This window comes from Nothobranchius furzeri, chromosome 8 (genome assembly GCF_043380555.1).
Source record: "Nothobranchius furzeri strain GRZ-AD chromosome 8, NfurGRZ-RIMD1, whole genome shotgun sequence".
Lineage (NCBI taxonomy): Eukaryota > Metazoa > Chordata > Actinopteri > Cyprinodontiformes > Nothobranchiidae > Nothobranchius > Nothobranchius furzeri.
Genome location: NC_091748.1, coordinates 68,215,107 through 68,235,186, shown reverse-complemented (window position 1 = coordinate 68,235,186; position 20,080 = coordinate 68,215,107). Strand labels below are relative to the sequence as shown.

The window sequence follows — 20,080 nt, the reverse complement described above, 5'->3', positions numbered from 1 at the left end:
ACAAAGTATGTGATTCAGGGTGTGTAAACAGTGTACGCGCCACTCAAAATTATTTTAAATAAACAACGTAAACGATAAATGACCCGCACTTGTATAGCGCCTCTCAGAGTAAGGACTCCAAAGCGCTTTACACTACAGTGTATTATTCATCCATTCACACACACACTCACACACTGATGGTGATAAGCTACGATGTAGCCACAGCTGCCCAAAGTGAAACTCAGTTTTTTGCTAATTTTATAAGCAATGTTAAAAAGGCTATCATGCAATAAGTCCTATTAACTGAATTCCATGATCTCTCAAAATGACTTGCAAAAGTGAACCTTTATTACTAAAACTTTTAAAAAGGTTTATGATAAAACTGTATTCTTGTGTTTAAAGTTTTTCTTTTAACATTGACCATTTCACCACTTGCTTGTTTTGATGGGAAATTCTATTTCCACAGAACTAAGATATAAACTTAGTTTATCATGAGTGATTTGATTAATTATCTCCCGCTCTTATTGTTCCATTTCCCCACCTTTATAATAGCTGTATCTTTTTCATGGTTTCATCTACAATTATCAAGTTCATAAATAAAGATAATGAAAGACAAGGCTAAATAATAAAACACCTCTTTTGTGGAGCTCCTACATATTTCTTTATTTCAGAAATACATTTAAACAAGCAACCGGTACCGGGAAGAAAAAAAAATGTAAAACTATAAAGCTGTGCCTTTATTTCTCTTCTTATTGAGCATATAAGAAAAAAAAGCATTAATCAATCCCAGAGACCTTATCAAGCCATTTTTAACAGCAAATTTACTCGTTTGTGAATAAAACCTATGTAATGTCTAGACAAAGTCTTTAGTATTCTTTGGACTTCAACCATCAAAATAAACAATCATGACAATTCTTACAGGATCAGCTGTTAAAGTTTTGTTACACAGTTTCCACTCTTCCCAGTAGATCCAGGAGTCCATCCTTACTGAGGAACATAGTCTCACCCGTCTGCTGACACACCACCTCAATCTTTGGATTTTCCTCTAAAGCCACCTGTCCTACTACGATGACATAAGGGTAGCCCAGTTTATTAGCATCCTTCAGCCGCTTTCCAATGGTCATGTGTGTGCGGTCATCAAGAACAACTTCACCTCTCAGATGAGGAACAGCTTCTCCCAGAGTCTGAACCAGTTCTTCTGCAAAGACTGCCGCCTTATCTACCCTACTGCCCTTCTTAGGGGGCAACACACAAACTTGATATGGAGCGATAAGACCCGGCCAGCGGATCTCTTCCTCTGTTGACATCACCTCGATGGCTGCAGCGAGAATGCGCGTCACCCCAAGACCGTAGCAGCCCATCTCTGCAGTAGCAGGCTTGTTCTGGGCACTGCTGAAGGTGGCTTTGAATATATGGGAGTACTTTTTACCCAAATAAAAGGTGTGACCTACTTCTATACCCTTTGATTCTACCAGTGAGCCAGTGTTGCACTGTGGGCAGTCGGTTCGGCCTGATGACAAAGTCTCCGCATTAGCGGAGAAGGAGCAGCTTCCACAGAGCAGCAGATGGTCCTCACCAATGTCTGCCGGCAGCTGAAACTCATGTGAGAGAGTACCGCCGATGTTTCCCGTGTCTGCCTGCACCTGAACGCAACGCAGACTCAACCTGGCAAAGAGTCGAGAGTATGCTTCACACACAGACTCGTACGTCTGGTTCGCAGCTTCTTCGCTAACATCAAATGAGTACATGTCCTTCATGTAGAACTCTCTCCCTCGCAGAAGGCCAAACCTTGGCTTGGGTTCATCTCTGAACTTCCTGGTGATCTGGATTTGAAGAAGAAATCTCAGTAAAAAACCCACAGCTAGTGACAGTAACAAGCTGGAGGCTTACTTGGTAAAGAAGCAGAGGCAGCTGTTTGTAGGACAGAGTCGTCTGATGAGCGACAAGGGTCGTCACTGCCTCCTCATGGGTGGGACCTAAGCAGTAGTCTGCCCTGTGGCGGTCTTTCAGACGGAACAGCTCCTTTCCCATCAAATCCCAGCGCTCACTGGCTTTCCAGAGATCAGCTGAGCATAAACTAGGCATGTCTAGCTTCTGTCCACCAATCTCATGCATCTCCTGGTCAATCACTTTAATCTGTTGAATAAAAACTCCAGTTATAATTGAATAACAACCAAATAAATACAATTATTCTCTGTTACAGCAGTAATTTATTTTTTTACTTGAAAACATAAACTGGATTGTCAATGTTTGGACACTTAATCGCATTTTCTGTTATTGTTATTTCTTCCAGAGTCTAGTGGTGATGTTTAAATAGTTATTCTTCATACCAAACACAGAATACATTTCCTTTAATTATGTTAAAACGTGCAGATAACTTTTCAAATCCACACTTTACCGTTGAGATGTCATCATCTTACTGAACGTCCTCATCGGGCTCCATTCAAACAAAACTTCATGCCAAAAAGTTCTGTTTTGATGTCAATATTCAACACGACCTGCTTTATTGTGTTTGGAAATGTAGCTTCTTTTATAGTTGTAGCAATTGGTACAACTGTTGCCTTGCAGCAAGGAGGTTGCAGGTTTGAATCCTAGCTGGGCCTTGCTGCATAACGTTGCCATGTTTTCTCACTTTTGAGACAATTGTCCCCAGATGTGATACAATGTGACTTTACGTCCCTGTGACTGACTGGAGACTTGTCCTGAGTGTCCCCCACATCATGCCAGATGACTAGGCACCAGCTCCCTCCCTCCTGAGGAGCTAGCATTTAGGATATTACTTTATTACAGAACAAAAGCTAATTTAGAGCTCAGACCTCAGAATTTTTTAATTTTTATTTTTACGCACAAAAGCACGATAAAACCCACAGAAACAGTTGCTCAAAAACATTTTGTTATGCAAATGAAAACCCACCAGCTTCTCCATGGAGCGCACGGCGGCAGGAAGGTAGTAGTAGCACCCTGGGTTGGATGGATGGATGAGCCCAGCCTGCTGCATGAGTCTCTGGCTCTTACAGGTCATCTGCCCCGCCAGCCGGCTCTCCTGACCCACATCACGCAGGTTCGAGGGCTGGTACAGACGAGACACCAGGAGCCTCGGACGGACACGAGGGGACGCAGAGACAGCTGCGTGCTCAGCCTGACCTGACTGGAACCTTTTTGGAAGAATAAAAGCTCCGTGGAGGTAATAAAAGGATCTCCTCCAGGTCTGGTGGGTCGCTGGCTCCATCAAGACGTTCAAGTGGTGTGCAAAAGTCCAGTAATCTACAAATGTTAGCTTATTAAGTTAGTACAGGTAACGATACCAGCGCTGAAACAAAATAATAAAAAAAAAACCGAAGGCACATGGAGACAACGACTGTGTGGTTTCTTAAGTTAAAACAAATTCATGAAAGAGAATGCCAAACGACGGCTGTAAACTACAAACACAGTCCGTGTTAAAGTAAGCTCCGCTTCCGGTTTTCATTTGCTGTGCACCAGAGCTTGAGAATGTCACAGCGCCACCTGCAGGCAGGGCGTAAACAGGAACAGAAATGGGTCAAGCGTGTTTTTTAACGTAATAGCACATTTCTGTATTCTATATTCTCTCCCGTGTTATAAAACAACACAATTACAAATTAGGGTTCTATTTCCTCAAACTAATCAAATCTCAAAAATTTTATATCAAAGAAGAAGGGCAAAATATATCAATCAATGGAAATGTAATCAATAAGGTTAGGAGTAATACTTGATCACAAACTATCCTGGAAACACCATATAAAATACAAAAAACAAAAAATAAATGCAAAAATATATCGATACTAAAGAAAACTAAACACCATATCTGACTTACTGTGTGGAAATATGGGGCAGCACATATAAAACCAATACCAAACCTATAGTCATTTTACAAAAAAGAGAAATCAGAATCATTCATAAAAAACATTACAGAGAACATACCAATGAACTGTTTATCCAGTCAAACATATTGAAATTTGAAGACAAAGTAAACCTCTCCACTCTGTTGGTCATATACAAGGTCAAATACAAACCACCAAATGACAGTCATAAGTATTTCAAACAGAGCAACCACAAAGACAACAATGAGATTTTCAACAAATATTTTGTAGAACAACGCTGAAACAAATGAGCTTATCAATAAAAGGTGTTAAACTTTGGAACTCATCGGACAAAGAACTAAAAAAGTGTCTGACAATCAGTCGCTTTAAAAACAACTACAAAGAAAAAATTATTAACTCATACCGAAACATAACAAATGAATAGCTCACGTGATGCAAATGTACAGCAACTCATAGCAGGATTACTTATCTAACCTTGACTAATCACACACTACTTTGCAGTATAAAAGTTACAACTCTAGATTCATTGTAATCGTCCTCGTCGTTGTCTTCCTCCGCTTATCCGGTCCGGGTTGCGGGGGCAGCATCCCAACTTGGGAGCGCCAGACCGTCCTCTCCCCGGCCACCTTCACCAGCTCCTCCGGCAGGACCCCAAGGTGTTCCCAGACCAGAATGGAGATGTAACTTCTCCAAAGTGTCCTAGGTTGACTAGGGGGCCTCCTGCTGGCAGGACATGCCCGAAACACCTCCCCGGGGAGGCATCCAGGAGGCTTCCTAGCCAGGTGCCCAAACCACCTCAACTGACTCCTTTCGATCCGGAGGAGCAGCGGTTCTACTCCGAGTCCCTCCCGAATGTCTGAGCTCCTCACCCTATCTCTAAGGCTGAGTTCGGCCACCCTACGGAGGAAACTCATTTCGGCCGCTTGTATCTGCGATCTCGTTCTTTCGGTCATTACCCAAAGCTCATGACCATAGGTGAGGGATGTAGACCGACCGGTAAATCGAGAGCCTGGCTTTCTGGCTCAGCTCCCTCTTCACCACAACAGATCGGCTCAGCGTCCGCATCACTGCAGACGCCGAACCAATCCGCCTGCCGATCTCCCGATCCCTCCTACCCTCACTCGTGAACAAGACCCCGAGATACTTAAACTCCTCCACTTGAGGTAGGACCTCTCTCCCGACCCGGAGTTGGCAAGCCACCCTTTCCCGGTCGAGAACCATGGTCTCATATTTGGAGGTGCTAATCCTCATCCCAGCCGCTTCACACTCGGCCACGAACCTACCCAGCAAGAGCTGAAGGTCAGAGCCTGATGAAGCTAGGAGGACCACATCATCCGCAAAAAGCAGAGACGAGATTCTCCTGCCACCAAACTCGACACACTCCACACTACGACTGCGCCTAGAAATTCTGTCCATAAAGGTAATGAACAGAACCGGTGACAAAGGGCAGCCCTGGAGGAGTCCAACCCTCACCGGGAACAGGTCTGACTTACTACCGGCTATGCGGACCAAACTCACGCTCCTCTGGTAAAGGGACTGAATGGCCCTTAACAAAAGGCCATCCACCCCATACTCCTGGAGCATCCCCCACAGGGTGCCCCTGGGGACACGGTCGTAAGCCTTCTCCAAATCCACAAAACACATGTGGATTGGTTGGACAAACTCCCATGCCCCTCCATCACCCTTGCAAGGGTATAGAGCTGGTCCACAGTTCCACGACCAGAACGAAAACCACATTGCTCCTTCTCAATCTGAGATTCAACTATCGATCTGACCCTCCTCTCCAGTACCTTGGAGTAGATCTTTCCAGGGAGGCTGAGGAGTGTGATCCCCCTATAGTTGGAACACACCCTCAGGTCACCCTTCTTAAAGATGGGGTCCACCACCCCGGTCTGCCACTCCACAGGAACTGCCCCCGATGACCACGCAATGTTGCAGAGACGTGTCAACCACGACAGCCCTACAACATCCATAGCCTTGAGATACCCAGGATGAATCTCATCCACCCCTGGGGCTCCACTGCTGTGTAGATGTTTGACTACCTCAGCAACTTCTGCCCCCGAGATTGGACAGTCCATCCCCAGGTCTCCCGGCTCTGGTTCCTCCTCGAAATGCGTGTAGGTGGGATTGAGGAGCTCCTCAAAGTATTCTTTCCACCGTCCGACTATAGCCCCAGTTGACGTCAGCAGCTCCCCATCCCCACTGTAAACAGTGTGAGCGAGTTGCTGCCTCCCTCTCCTGAGGCGCCGGACAGTTTGCCAAAACCTCTTTGGAGTCGATCGACAGTCTTTCTCCATGGCCTCACCAAACTCCTCCCACGCCCGAGATTTTGCCTCGGCAACTGCCACTGCTGCACCCCGCTTGGCCGCTGGGTGGGGGTGGGGGTGGAGGGTCTGGTGCCTATCTCCAGTGGTTAATGGGCAATCAGGCCGGGTACACCCTGGACAGAGAGCCAGTCCATCGCAGGGCAACACAGTGACACACAGGACAAAAAACCATGCACACACACACTCTCACACCTAACCTAAGGACAATTTAGACAGACCTAATACTCATGTTTTTGGACTGTGGGAGGAAGCCGGAGTACCCAGAGAGAACCCACGCCTGCACAGGGAGAACATGCAAACTCCATGCAGAAAGATCCCAGGCTGGGAAGCGAATCCAGGACCTTCTCGCTGCAAGGCAACAGCTCTAACCACTGCGCCACTGCGCAGCCCTTCCTGTTATAATAATGTAAAATAACAATAAATTCATTCATTCATTTTATGTAGGAGTATTTTTAAACCTTGGTTCAGTCATAATGATTTCTGCAGAAAATTTCAGTCCTGACCCGTCTCCAAAACATTTAGCATTTAGCATATTGTAAATAACAAAATAACTCCGTATAAATGAGATGGATTGATAGATTGAGTGAGTGAGTGAGTGAGTGAGTGAGTGAGTGAGCGAGAGAGAGAGAGAGAGAGAGAGAGAGAGAGAGAGAGAGAGAGAGAGAGAGAGAGAGAGAGAGAGAGAGAGAGAGAGAGAGAGAGAGAGAGAGAGGACACTGGGGGTGAAGGGGTGAGGTGATGCTTTCTTATTATTCTGGTGAAAAGTTGGGTTTGCTAACCAACATAGAGACTGTTCTTTGCATTGTCTTCAAATTCAAATCAAGAATCAAAACAACAACAAAAGTATTTACTGGTGATTATAATTTCTATTACTCTTAATTTTTTAGCTTTATTTCAATCTCTTTATTTCTCCTGCTGTAAATATTCTCATGCAACCTCAATGATGAGATCTCAGAGTTAAGAGCTATGACGAGAACAATTGACGTTTGTCAGGTAGTCTCATTTCTGATCAAACTTTGCCTCAGGTGCATGAAGGTACGTTTGTTCATAAGTGAGACGTTCATGTCTGTGCTTGACTTTTCTGTCTGGACTCCCTGGCAGCATCAGATGTAATCAAACTTCTCAGGAGATCTGGGGCACAATAGGATCTTTGACTCTGGTGACAGTTTTACATGTAAACCAAAAAATCTATGACACACATAGATTTTAATACAGGTAATTTTCATGTGCAATGAAAAGGAAACAAAAATTGCACGTGTGTCGACTCATAACATTTTTACACATAAAATGTGACATACAACACAATTTTATTTAAGTATTTAGGCCTTTTTGGATTTTACATAAAGTAAAAAGCTCAGGTACAAAGTGAGTTCTGATATAAACAATTAATGATGACAGAGAAGTTTAAGCATTCCTGCATTGTTTAACATTTCTTAAAAATTGCTGAAACAATGTTCTAGAAATCAGATTTTGAAGCCAATTTTCAGCTCAAAGCTACAGATGTTTGGTTTAAAATATTTAATTTTAACCAAGCCAAAGAGGTTGGAATTCTTGTAGCCTAAGAAAACAGCTTTTTCCTTTTTGTTTGTGATTTTCAGAACCCTACTCTGTTATCACGCACTGTTGCTGTTTTAGTACAATTGACAAGTTTTTATTGAACGCACCACACTAATGTATATGTAATCTGTCCCTTTGTTGACATGAAGTCTGTGTTAATGCACTTTTTACTGACTTTATAGCATTTTACACCAGCGATTTTAAACCATTATACCTCCCAAACACACACACACACACACACACACACACACACACACACACACACACACACACACACACACACACACACACACACACACACACCTGATAACATGAGCCATCCTATTGTCCAACTTCAGAGAGACCAAAGATGCACGCTCTGATGTCCTTCTGAGAAAATTAGGTTTGTGTCTGTTCCATCCATTTATGCTGCAGCTCTCTTTGAAATGTTTAGCTCCCAGAAAAAAGGGCGACTGTATGTCTCATTGAGATATGAGCAACCGCATTACGACAGATTCTATCACCTAACTTTGCATTGTCATGTTTGTTTTTTCATAAGCAGCAGAATTTAAAATGAACTTTCTCGAAAAATGTCTTGAAAAGTAATAACAGGTGACACAAGAACACCAACGTGTTCTTACAACTGCTTTAAAGGGATAGTTCTGATATTTTGCAGTATGATTTTGTGGAAAAGTTATGAACAGTTAAATATTACCTGTTGCAGATAACTATTTACTAATAACCTGAATTTAGAGAAACAGAAATTATAAGAAGAAACAATTTTTATATAGCACCTCTCAAGGTAAAAATCATGAGGCGCTTTACAAGAAGGAAAAGTATATAAAAAAATATATATTGTAATAAAAAATGGGTAAGGAGAAAATTTTTAGGTAAAAATGTGAAGGAAGAAAATAAATGAATATGGAACATAAAATCATGGAATCCTGAGAAAGACAGAATTGGCAGAAACAGCAATATTAAAGAGCTCAGCATGTGCTGGAGATGGAGCAGATCAAGGAGGAACAGTAGAGGTCCCAGCACAGAACCTTGTGGGACACCATGGACGAGGGAGGTGGAGGAGGACCAAAAAAATTTCAGCTGAAGTGCTGTGAAATTTTAAGGTTAGTGTCATGTGAAGGCAGAAACAAAACATTGCCAAGGATAGTTCAGGGCAGCAGTAGCTCAGGAGATATGGTTGTCTAATAATCAGAAGGTTGTAGGTTTGATCCTGGCTTTTGCCAGAGAATGCTGCTGTCGTGTCCTTGGGCAGAACACTTAACCCGCTTTGCCTGCTGGTGGTGGTCGGAGTGACCGGTGGCGCCTGTGTAAGGCAGTCTCACCTCCATCAGTGCACCCCAGGGCAGCTGTGGCTACAATTTAGCTCATCATCACCAGCTTGTGAATGTGTGTGTGAACGTGTGAATGAATGATTGTGTTGTGAAGCACCTTGGGGGGCTGTAGAACCCTAAGAAGGAGCTTTACAAATACAGTCCCTTTACTATTTACCATTTAGTTCATTAGTCAGGTCAAATAACTAGGTTCACATACGCTCTCTACAGAAATGCTTCAGAGAAGGTTTGTAGTACACACACACACACACACACACACACACACACACACACACACACACACACACACACACACACACACACACACACACACACACACACACACACACACACGTTTTTCACAGACTTGTTTTCTGTTTGCACACGAACACCCGGACATCACTGCCATCTAAACAACTTCAGAGAAGTTCCAAGAGGAACCGGCTCTAAATGGACGAAGTGAAACGTCACATCGAGTTTCTCATCAGCAGCTTCGTAATGACTGCATGATGAACTGTCAACATTGATTTTTGCTCCTCTTAAGGCCCAAATTACTACAAAATGAAGGACGACATGGTCATCAGAGTGTCATAAACACAGAAAACATCTGTCTGGCTGCAGGAGGAATCACTTTATATCCTTTAGTCAGCCATGCATTGTCGTGAGACTCTGGGCTATCTGGGTCTGAGGAGGCTGCACCTCATTTAATATGATGAGGTTGTAAAAAGCTGCAGGTCGTTAGTCTGTTTTAGAGGTCTGAGATCGGAGATTGTGGAGATAAATGGAAGCATAAAAAAATGCATGGGTGTGTTTGTGTGTCACAGGGACAGTAAGTGGGAGGTGGACTGTATATAACACACAAAGACAGCCGATGGCAGTGTAGAACGGGCCAGAACAGAGCAAGAGACAGAGCCGCTGCAGAGGGCTTAGGAGACCAACAAACAGCATAAAACAGATAGCCAGGAGTCCAGCATGCGCGCCCTGGTGGTTCTCCCTCTAGTCCTGTGTGTGGTGGTGTGTGTGCATCAGGCCAGAGCAGAAGGGAAGGCAGTGAAGCTGTGCGGTCGAGAGTTCCTGAGGGCTGTCGTCTACACCTGCGGAGGCTCCCGCTGGAGGAGATTCTTCAGTGATCCAGAGATGGACGGTGAGAAAACTCTGATGTTTGATGCTTCACAGCAGATTTTGTCTCTCTGCTCCATTGTTTTGAATATGCAAAAAACTTCATGATCACAACTTTTTAAAAACTTTTCCTGGTGAAAAAAAAACATGTCATGATTTCCACTTAAGTGCTTTTTTTGGGGCGGAAATCTAATAATAAAGAAAAGCAATATTTGCAGGGACACTCACATTATTGGGGTCACATTTGCTGCTGTTTTTGATGTTGTATAGGGTGGAAATATCATCAGTAACATGTTTGATTATTTATTTAGAACCCATTTTAGTTTTCAGGTTAGATTTAAGTTCATTAATGCCGCAAATAGCGTACTAGGAAGTTACAGTGCTGCAAAATGCTGATAATCCTTTGATCAAGCTGCTTAGAGTAGAATAGAAAATCCCTTTATTGTCCCTCAGTGGGAAAATGTTGGTGTCAAATAAAAACTAACGAGTAAACAACCAGAAAACATAATGCAGAAATACTTAAAACATTAAAAAATCTCAAAATTCACAATGCTGAATAAACATTTTAAGAAATTTAATTAAAAAAAACGATGTTGGAGTATTTACAGGGAATGAGTGTTTACTACTGTGTGTGTGCAGGGCTGTGGGTGTGCATGCAGACATGTGTCTCCACACAGAGACGTGTTTAGTCTTATTATGGCAGAAGAGACCGTGTGTCTTTGTTAAAATGCTGGAGGCGTCCGTTTTCGGGGCCATCCCTCCTGTCTTACTGTCTGTCAGACAAATCCAGTTAGCATATCAGTGGTGATGATTAGACTAAAGAAAACGATGCTGCAGTGGACAAATGCCTCAGAGCTAATCACTGCAGTCATTTAGGTGCAATCATTAATCAGACTCATGGAAACAGACGTCAAAAAGTACTTGGAACCTACATCAGCAATACAGCTAATTGAATTTATTAATTTAATTCAAACTTTCCATAGACAAGAACATCAGTGGTATAGGAGAGAATAAAAGATAATGTATTTATGTTCACTTTTTGTGTGTTGTTTTTGCTCCAGGTCAGCCTGCAGGTGAGCAGAACAGCTTGGAAAGCAGTCCTGGATATGAGCAGAGCAAACGGGACATTAATAACGCCGTGACCAGCATGTGCTGTCAGGTGGGCTGCAGGAAGAATGACCTCTCTTACCTCTGCTGAAGACCTCCTGAAGGACTCTCCCATCTTGCGTCGTCGCTAAAAACACAAATCCGAGGCATCTCACTGTGTCCTACACGTGTACATGTGAATGTGGAGCATCTTTTAAATTGTGTGTTTGAACCCAAACTGGAGAACATGTGTTAAAAATGTGTTTAATTATATTTTAAATGGAGATGTTATTAAAGCATGTAAGACCGATGACTCAGACTGTGTCTTGAACTTGTGTTCTGACTAAATCCAAAGATTTTCCATTCTCGTTTTAAAGCTGACTTGTACTCTATATTTTACAAATGTCAAAATAAATGTTCTTGCACCAGGCTCGCACGTCTGTGTTTTTAGACAGTAAGTTGTTTCTGTGGAGGGAAATCATCGTGTCATCAGATCACAAATGAAACTTGAATTCTGAGCAAAATTGAGAAAGACTTCCATAAATGTCAATTTGCACAATCATTAAGCAGCTAATTAAAAATGCATGTGAAAGGCCATTACTGCTGGAATTTACATAAATGCGAAGAATTAATCCTTCATTGAGCTACTTTACAGGATAATCCATAAAAGACTGCAGGAAATTATAAAACAAGACACCGGTACTCTCTTCTTCCAAGAGTTTTACTGTGCAAAAAGTTCCATAAGTCATTTCAGATCTACGTATCAGCGAAAGAAAGCTCTTATTTTCTCTAATCATTGTGGATCAGATTAGTCAAGCTGAGCTGTGCTGCTAGTATTATTATTATTGTTGTTGTGTTTGGCAAATGCATGATTAAAAGTCTGGCAGAATGTAGACCACTTGAGTGTTCCTTTAAATCAGGATTAAAGAAAAAGTCAGATTTGACTTTTTACCACTAAAGATGAAAAAGAAAATCCTGACTAAAGTTGTCTAAATTCTGAAATTATTTCACTCTTTGTTTAGGAAAAAAATCACAAAATTCCAAGATTAAAGGGACTTTACAGAGTTTTGAATTTTTATGCTCGAGATTGCCCCCTCAGGCCAAAAGCGTAACGGCTGTTTCAATAGTAGGCTCGTGCACGAGGCGCGCATGCTGTACGTGCACACTCCTTAATAAAAACAACAGCTGAGACAGTCCCATGTGTGTGTGTGTGTGGCCCGGAGGACAGAGGACAGGAGAATGCGCAGCTAATTAATTAAATAATTTGGTTCTGTACCTTTCTCTTCAGTCTTCCTGCATGCTCAGATCATCCCCTTCCCTTGCTTGAAAAATTGTTCCAAAATGAAAGTTGATCCCACATCTTTTTTATCTGTGAATTCAATGCCGTTCGGCGAGTCTCAAATAAAAATTTGGGCATCTTACTGTAAAAAAATATACCATTAATGTAAAAAATAAATTCTAAATAAACTATGTTCACACCCAGAATCAAACCCGGTTCATCTGCACGAGAGTCTGACGTCTTACCAGGTGAGCTAGTAACATCTTTTGTATCTGTAATATTTATATCCTTGATGACAGCTGAAACAACGTTCAAAGAACGGTTCGGAGCGAAAATGGCTATTTTGTTGCTAATTTGCAGGAAATATCTAGAAGAAAGTAGCTAAGGGTCCTCAGAAATGTAGCTAGGTTCATCACTAGGCGTTAGGAACAGCAACAAAGTCGCTGAGTTGGCACTACCTCTCTCTCTGCTGCTAGAGCTACTGATAGCAAATGCTACGGGCTATGCCTGAGCGTGAACGCGCATGAAGCAGCCTGCTCGACCCGAGCAGCTCTCTTTTTCTGTGATTTTACAGAAAAACAGGCAATCACAGTAAAAATGCCAGGGCTCATTCTACAGGACCAGGGCATTGCAGGAGAATGTAGGAAGAAGAAATTTATTATTTCTATACATGTTTTGGCTGTCAAACTTCCATAGGGTCCCTTTAAACAAACAAACAAAAAACAAGGGAAAAAAAGGGTCCACAAAGTTAATCTTTATGCACGTCTGTGCATAAAGGCTGTTGCCTTCCTACGACCTCCTCCATGTTTCCTGATGTACTGGCCTGTCTCCTGGTAGCCCCTCCATGGTTAAGACTCTATGCTGACAGACACAGCAAACCTTCTTGCCATAGCTTGCACTGATGTGCCATCCTGGATGAGCGGCACTACCTGAGCCACTTGTGTGGGTTGCAGTATCCGTCTCATGCTATTATTTATTGATGTCTTTCTAATTGCCTACAATTTCCACCTGTTGTCTATTCCATTTGCACAACAGCATGTGACATTGACTGTTAATCTGTGTTGTTTCCTAATTGGCCAGTTTGATTTCGAAGAAGTGTGTTATTGACTTGTGTTGTTTAACCCCCAGGCGTCATTAGGGACATTTTTGTCCATTTGGGCAGATTTTTGCTTTTCTTTTGGATGCCATTTCACCACTTTTTGTGCATATGGTACAACATTTTGTTCCAAAACCTCTCTCTGGACAAGTTTAGAAATTCAATTTGAAATTTTGAAAATAGACCAAGGGAACACGATGAGAAAAATAACAAAATACTACCCTCTTGTGACCTTAGCAGACAAAAACGTCCCATTGGCACTAAATCATTTTTAAGACTTCAAGCGAGAGCTTTAACATTAATCTCAGTGATGGTTAAGTTAGAAACTTGACCAGTTTTTTATTTGACACCACTCTGCAGCCCTCTTCTGGTCAGATACTGCACTTAGTTTTGTGGAGCAGGGAGGTGCCCTATAAGGGGCAGCTCTTTTCCTGCTTTACGGCTGTTACGGCTAACAGTGACATGACTTTGTCATGTCACTGTTAGCTTTTACCGTTTGCCAATTGTCAGTGAAAAGCACAAAAAGAAAAATAAGTTTGCTTTTTTGTTGGCATCATGGTGGAGCCCGGAAGTAAATGTAAGACAGTATTGTCTTTGGAGGTAACGCAAAGAGCTAAAACCAGAGTGAACATCGGTAGTTTGAGGGAGCTAAAGGCTACAAAAATCACAGACTGATGGTGACCTGGCTTTGCTGCTTGTAAGTAATAATATTTTTGTCCGACAGTGTGGATCTTTTGACTTTGTGGTTTATTTTAGTGTTAGTTGGCTCATGTTAGTGTTAGCTCATTGTTCAGGCTGCAGCAGGATGATATACAACTGCTGTAATTTCATTTTCATTTTCAACCAGTAGAGTGGAGGAGCAGGAAACTGCTGTGTTACTCTTCCACCGTTGCCCTAATATCATTTTAAAATAATGAAAACAAAGAACATCTAGAATAACACATAACAACAAGCATCCAGTTATAACTTTTAATGGGTTTGGAAAGAAGCAAACTAAGTTCCTCGGTTCTTTTTAGCATCATAATGTTCTGTACAAACAGCTCACACGTGTTTGAGGTTAACGGTACAGAATGAAAAAGCATTCTGGCTTCTAGCACACATAAACACACTCCCTGCTCTCCTCCTAATGATAATACAAGGTAAGTGACATTCAGCACAAGTCATTTCAGCGCCACCCATCATCAAACCAGCTTCATCCTTTAGTGATGACTCGTCACAGAGATGAAGAGCTGGAAACCCTAAAAAGGTCTTTGAAAAGACGTGTTTGGTGATTGATGATGGGTAGAGACTGTTGCACTAAAAGCTTCACAATTCATAAGAAAAATTAAACGTCCTGTCAGACATGTAGTCATCCGGTCAACACAGAGAAAACCAAACAAACCAAAGAACAACCAGGAGCTAAATGGCACCAATCGTTCATCACTGCCTCACTTTTAAAATTCATCTTCAGTCTGGATCTTCACCACACATAAGTCAGATCAGAACAAAGATTTCATTAACGGCACAGTCCAGATCTGAAATCACAACAAATATTTCTGAAACAAACCATCTCTATTTAAAAGTACTTAATACTCGGAGTACTGCTGTGAGCTTAAAGTTTCCCCCAGATTCAGCCACAAGAACGTGATTGGTTACATTTAGCAGAATGCAGACACATGGTACAGTACACAGATTTCTGACTACACGTCACACATACTTTGTTCTTCATGTTGAGTTTCAGAGCATTCAGGAAGTTGAACATCATCAGCACAGTGTTTTTTTTCCCACATTGTTAAACAAGATATATTTTGTTTTGTTTTTATGCATGTTAAAAATATTAATTTTTCTTTTTCTCTGTCTTTTTGGGCTACACACACGTAAAATAAAAAAACAAACAAAAAAAAAACAACCATTTTGGTCACACTCTTGTCTCACAACTTCATTCAATTTGCGTCATCTCACAGAGACCGTTACATTTATGAAAAATAAAGCCATGAATCTAAGCGCTGGTAGGAGGATCGGGGCGTGCACGTGATATATTCTGGGAGTTCAGGTTCCAGTGAGGTGAATAAAAACAGAAGATGAGTTTAACTGGTGAATTATCGTCAAAGTTGTTTGAGATTATGGTTGGAATAAAGAATCTGACTTGTCTCAGTAAACAAATCCTGTTCAAGTAAGGGTACCACAATCACCAAATGTCATCACTGCAGCTGACAAACAACAGATTGTTTTCTTCGTCGTATTTAAATAAACAGCTCGACATTTGGGGAAACGCACAATCAATCAGTGTGTGCTAAAACACAAAGCTTCACATTAGCTTATCTTAGCATAAAGACCGTAAAAAAAAACAAACAACAAAAAACATCGAGCCCAATCCATATGATTTCACTCTGAACTTACAACCATTAACACCAGTGATAGCATGTTTGTTGGTGCAAACTTATCTTACAATGAGCACTTAGTAAAATAAAAAAAATCCTGGTAAAAACACGATTATTTTTATCGTATTTATGGTTGAGTCAATTATTTTGGGTTAAAACAAAAGAAGGTGGACTGAACTGCACGCCCATTATTTAGTCTCTATATCTAAAAATCCATTAAACTTTGGAAACTTTAAGGTGCATGTTACAACTTGGTATTAATAATTTACTATGAAGCAGACTTATGTCTCATTTATTGATATTTAAACCTGGACAAATGAAAAGAAACAAGTGTGTTAACAAGAGCTGCATTCCATTTGGAAAAAGTCTGTCGGTAATAATTCTTTTGCAGAACGCCATCTCGTACCTGCAGACATGGAACCCAACTCTCATTTACACACCTGTCTAGACCTAATGGAGTTTTGCTGCTGGTGGCAAGTAATTATTCAACTATTGAATAGAAACCCAGTCTTTATGCTAAGTGAACGGTTTCCAAGCAGCTACAAAAAGGTCAAACTTTTCACGGTGTAAAGCTTTTATTTTGAAAGTTTCCTTTCTCCTAAACCAGGTAGCCCCAGTAAAACCTGTGCTGGTTGCTGCTGTGGTTCTGCTCAGAGTCGTTCAGCTGCTTCCCAGCCAGCATCTGATTCTGTGGATCTAAAGCCTAGTTTATGCTTCTGCGTCAGCACAGAGACACATAACGTCATTAACCGTCTTTGCAAGCCTTGCTGGAGAGACCTCGCAAAGATGGACCGAGAGTGCAAGCCTGTGACTGGTCAGGACGCCGCTTTCGTCAACAGCACCGCCACTGGGCTCTCAAAAACATAAAGAAAGCTGAGGGTATCTAGCGGCAGAAACGGAGCTGCTTAAAGAATACCCTGTGGAAAAACTCTAAAAAATATGAAAGTTTTATTCACCCATGGTTGGAGGAATAAAAAGCAAGCGTTTTTTTTACGTGGACGGAAATGACGGGAAACGTGGGTTTAGAGGTGGCGAGTGCATGAGGAGGTGGAGGAGAACGAGAGACAGATTTGTCCGTGTTAAAAAGTTTCTGAAATACAAAAACACAATAGTAACTGCTCTACCTTGGACCAGATTCATGACAGGATACCCCAGAACAGTGCTACGCCCTCTAGTGTCCTGGCGAGGAATTGCTTTGCAACACGCCCCAGGAGACAGAGAAGTCAAAGAGCAAGACATCTCTGTCAGTGTGTGCGCGTCTCTCCCTTGTGGAGCTGACACAGAAGCGTAAACTTGGCTTAACCGCCAACACGTATAAAACTGATTCAGGAACAGTCTAATGAAAACAAGCAGCTGAAGGACCCAGCGATAAACCAGTAGGTAAACATCTACAAGTCCACGACGGGTTTGCTGGTTCGCTCAAACTTTCAAAATAAAACACAAACATTTAAAAATATGGAGTTTGTCTAACTCTACAATAACACTGCTTTCACAAAGCATAAAACAGCATCCAGGAAGATATTCATCATTTTCTTTAAATTACCCCCACCCCACCACCCATATATAGCTCAAATTTTCTGTTGCGCTTAAAAAATTATATCTGAAATAAATTAAAAAATTATACCTTATACTGTACACAGGTTACCCAACTACACAGATAACAAAAAGAGAGAGAGAGATCATTCAAATATACACATAAGGATTCTGATACCACTCAAATTCTATTCATATACAGAATCACATGTTTTATACAACAAATCGTTGTCTTCAATAAATAAAAATAGAATGCTGTCATGTACTCTGGTGTCTAACACTGCTGTCCCGGGAACAACAGAGATGCTATTCAACAATACAAGGAAAACACTGAACGCCCTTTAAGATACATATTACTGGTTTAAAATGACACTTTTTACACGTCTTTTGTTCTGAAGGAAACATTTTTTTAATTTTATTTTGAAACCAGTGAACTGACTCATCGCTGCAGCTGCCTCACAGGCTAAAATCCTCTCAGTGTGTGTGTATCAAAGAGATGTCAGTCACATGACCCTGTAATACCCGTGAATAATGCTTTTCTTGCAGCTAACTGATTCCATTAAATCCTCTAAAACCCAGTCCAATATTCTTTCTGTTTGAGTTTTTGGTTGCTGTCAGGCAGCTGCAGCTTGATTAATCCCTGCACCCTTTGACCAGAGGAGTGATGGAGACAAGAGGCACAGACGTTATAGAGAAAAGGGGCGAAGGAACCCAGGAGTCTGACTGCAGCAACACATGTGTTATGAGATAAAACAAAAACTAGAATTACACGACCTGAAACTTCCACAACGCTAGATGCAAGTTACACACAATACTGCTGGGGGCGCTGTGGAGCTGTTGTGTGGGTTCATGGAATGGAGAGTCTGGTGTGAATCCGTCCTCTGGTCATGGTGCCCGTCTCAAATCTACGACCGTCGTTTCGCCCACCAGTGCTGCTCTCAGTAGCACCGGTCAGTTGTCAGCCAAGTATTTTCCTAACAAGACAACAAAAGAAATCAATCATACACTGCTGAGTTTTACTGTTAACATAAAAGGTGCTACTCTCATTGTTTTACACAAATGAAGATGCAATATCTAAGAATGAAGTAAGAATGAGATCCTGTGGCCAGATTTGGCTACAGCAGCCCATTTTTCTGAGCAAAAAAAAAAATCACTTTCTCACTACTTCTGGGTCGCTCCTGTTTACTGGCTTTGGTTCTCTGAAGCTTTTTGTCTGCCATGTTGAATTACCAATCCCGGCACTACAGCAGTAGCTTGGGGCAGACTTGTCAACCTCACAGACTCACAGATGTTAAAGGTGACTACGTTCCTTTTTGTTGTTTTGATAGAAGAAAACTGATAACCCCCCCAGTCGACTGAGATGGAAATCTGTTCCAATGTAACCTTCCCTTTAACTCGTCTGAGGACTCTTACAATTGATGATAATTACAATTGTTTAGTGTCTTTCCACTTTTGAAGTTCTGGGAAACTTATAGGTGGGGAAATATGATGGCTTCTCTTGAACGTTGTGTCTCCATGTGAAAGCATCGCTTTCAAGGTAAGATATCAACATATCACAGCCGTTTCAGTAGTGAGTCACTGATCAGCATCAAAAGGCGTCCATGGACATCAACAACATTTAAAAAATTTTATTTTGTCAAAGTGCTCCGTAAGTTGATGCATTCAGGGGACTGGGAGAATAGTTGTGTGATGTAAAAAGCGGGACTCAATAACCAGAAGAAACACTGCTTTTTAAAGGCCTCAGTAGGAAACCACGAAGCAGCATACGGTTCAGTGTTGAGTGAAGATTTTCACTGTATTCTTCAGCGTTTGAAGTTTGGAAACGATGATCTTAAAGCAGCTTGAATGCTGCTTATTTTCTTTTTACGTACATACCACTTCACCCAATTATACAAATGTTGGCTGTTTGGCGATGTCTGCTGATATAATTTCCCACTGAGTTACAACCAATCAGCATGAGTTAATCACAAGCCCCGCCCAGCCACTCTACTGAGGTGACAGTCTGGTAAAATTATCAGGAAGTTCCAATAGTGGAAAGGGGCCTATTTTATGTGTAACAAGTAAACTATTTGTCTTTACGTTTTATAAAAAAAATGGCTCGGTGACTGTTTCTCGCTGTATTTTATTTTTTTTATTTTTCATGTTTGAGCAGCAAAACATGTTTTAGTCTGCTGGTGTTTATTTTGAAAATGAAGCTGAAAATCAGCTGCTAAAACAAATTACATTCTTTGTGATCAGGCTTCAGAGTCACAGTGAAGACAGATCATTCAACATACTCAAGCTGACTTTCACTATAAATGTGGTCAAACTGATAAGTGCTGAAGTAATCAGGATACTTTGAACCATTTTAAGGGAACTTGCTGAAAGAGCTGAAAGTGTAAAGTTTCAAACCATGAATATTATGAGGGTTTAAAATTAATTTCTTTCTCTTTTTAGCAATATTTTGTTTTATTTCAGTGCTTTTTTATTACTTGTTCAACTTTTTGGCTTTAGTTATTTTTTAGATTTTTTAGACATTTTTATTTCCAAAATTCTGAGACCATGGCCTTGAGTCGGAAAAGGGGAGAATGCCTTCTGCGGGTAAGGGACGAGTTTCTG

The 20,080-nt window shown here is 41.5% G+C and overlaps 3 protein-coding genes across 8 annotated transcripts in view; 1 reads left to right on the top strand and 2 right to left on the bottom strand.

The window, feature by feature from the left end:
* Nucleotides 1–616: 616 nt before the first annotated feature.
* pars2 (prolyl-tRNA synthetase 2, mitochondrial) lies at nucleotides 617–3,392 on the bottom strand. The gene is made up of 3 exons (XM_015970977.3): nucleotides 2,894–3,392; nucleotides 1,870–2,115; nucleotides 617–1,802 (listed from the first exon to the last, which is right to left on the bottom strand). The coding sequence occupies exons 1-3, from the start codon at nucleotides 3,206–3,208 to the stop codon at nucleotides 921–923; spliced, it is 1,443 nt and encodes a 480-aa protein (XP_015826463.3). The 5' UTR covers nucleotides 3,209–3,392; the 3' UTR covers nucleotides 617–920.
* A 6,464-nt stretch (nucleotides 3,393–9,856) lies between these two features.
* insl5a (insulin-like 5a) lies at nucleotides 9,857–11,644 on the top strand. Its single transcript, XM_015970976.3, has 2 exons — nucleotides 9,857–10,153; nucleotides 11,190–11,644. The coding sequence occupies exons 1-2, from the start codon at nucleotides 9,982–9,984 to the stop codon at nucleotides 11,324–11,326; spliced, it is 309 nt and encodes a 102-aa protein (XP_015826462.1). The 5' UTR covers nucleotides 9,857–9,981; the 3' UTR covers nucleotides 11,327–11,644.
* A 2,900-nt stretch (nucleotides 11,645–14,544) lies between these two features.
* The window catches only part of sgip1a (SH3GL interacting endocytic adaptor 1a), an 85,599-nt gene continuing 80,063 nt past the window's right edge, over nucleotides 14,545–20,080 (bottom strand). For all 6 annotated transcript variants that reach the window (XM_054752136.2, XM_070554255.1, XM_054752134.2 and 3 more), the window contains one exon: nucleotides 14,545–18,456. In XM_054752136.2, coding sequence (XP_054608111.2) covers nucleotides 18,434–18,456 — 23 coding nt within the window. In that variant the 3' untranslated portion in view covers nucleotides 14,545–18,433. The remainder of the gene's footprint in view (nucleotides 18,457–20,080) is intronic.

Bases quoted from the DNA above. Each gene is read 5' to 3' on its own strand.
- pars2 (XM_015970977.3), bottom strand. From the start codon at position 3,208: ATGGAGCCAGCGACCCACCAGACCTGGAGGAGATCCTTTTATTACCTC. The intron at 2,116-2,893 runs GTGGGTTTTCAT...TTTATTCAACAG, and splicing joins TGCGCTCCATGGAGAAGCTG to ATTAAAGTGATTGACCAGGA. The intron at 1,803-1,869 runs GTAAGCCTCCAG...CTTCAAATCCAG, and splicing joins TGCCTCTGCTTCTTTACCAA to ATCACCAGGAAGTTCAGAGA.
- insl5a (XM_015970976.3), top strand. From the start codon at position 9,982: ATGCGCGCCCTGGTGGTTCTCCCTCTAGTCCTGTGTGTGGTGGTGTGT. The intron at 10,154-11,189 runs GTGAGAAAACTC...TTTTTGCTCCAG, and splicing joins CAGTGATCCAGAGATGGACG to GTCAGCCTGCAGGTGAGCAG.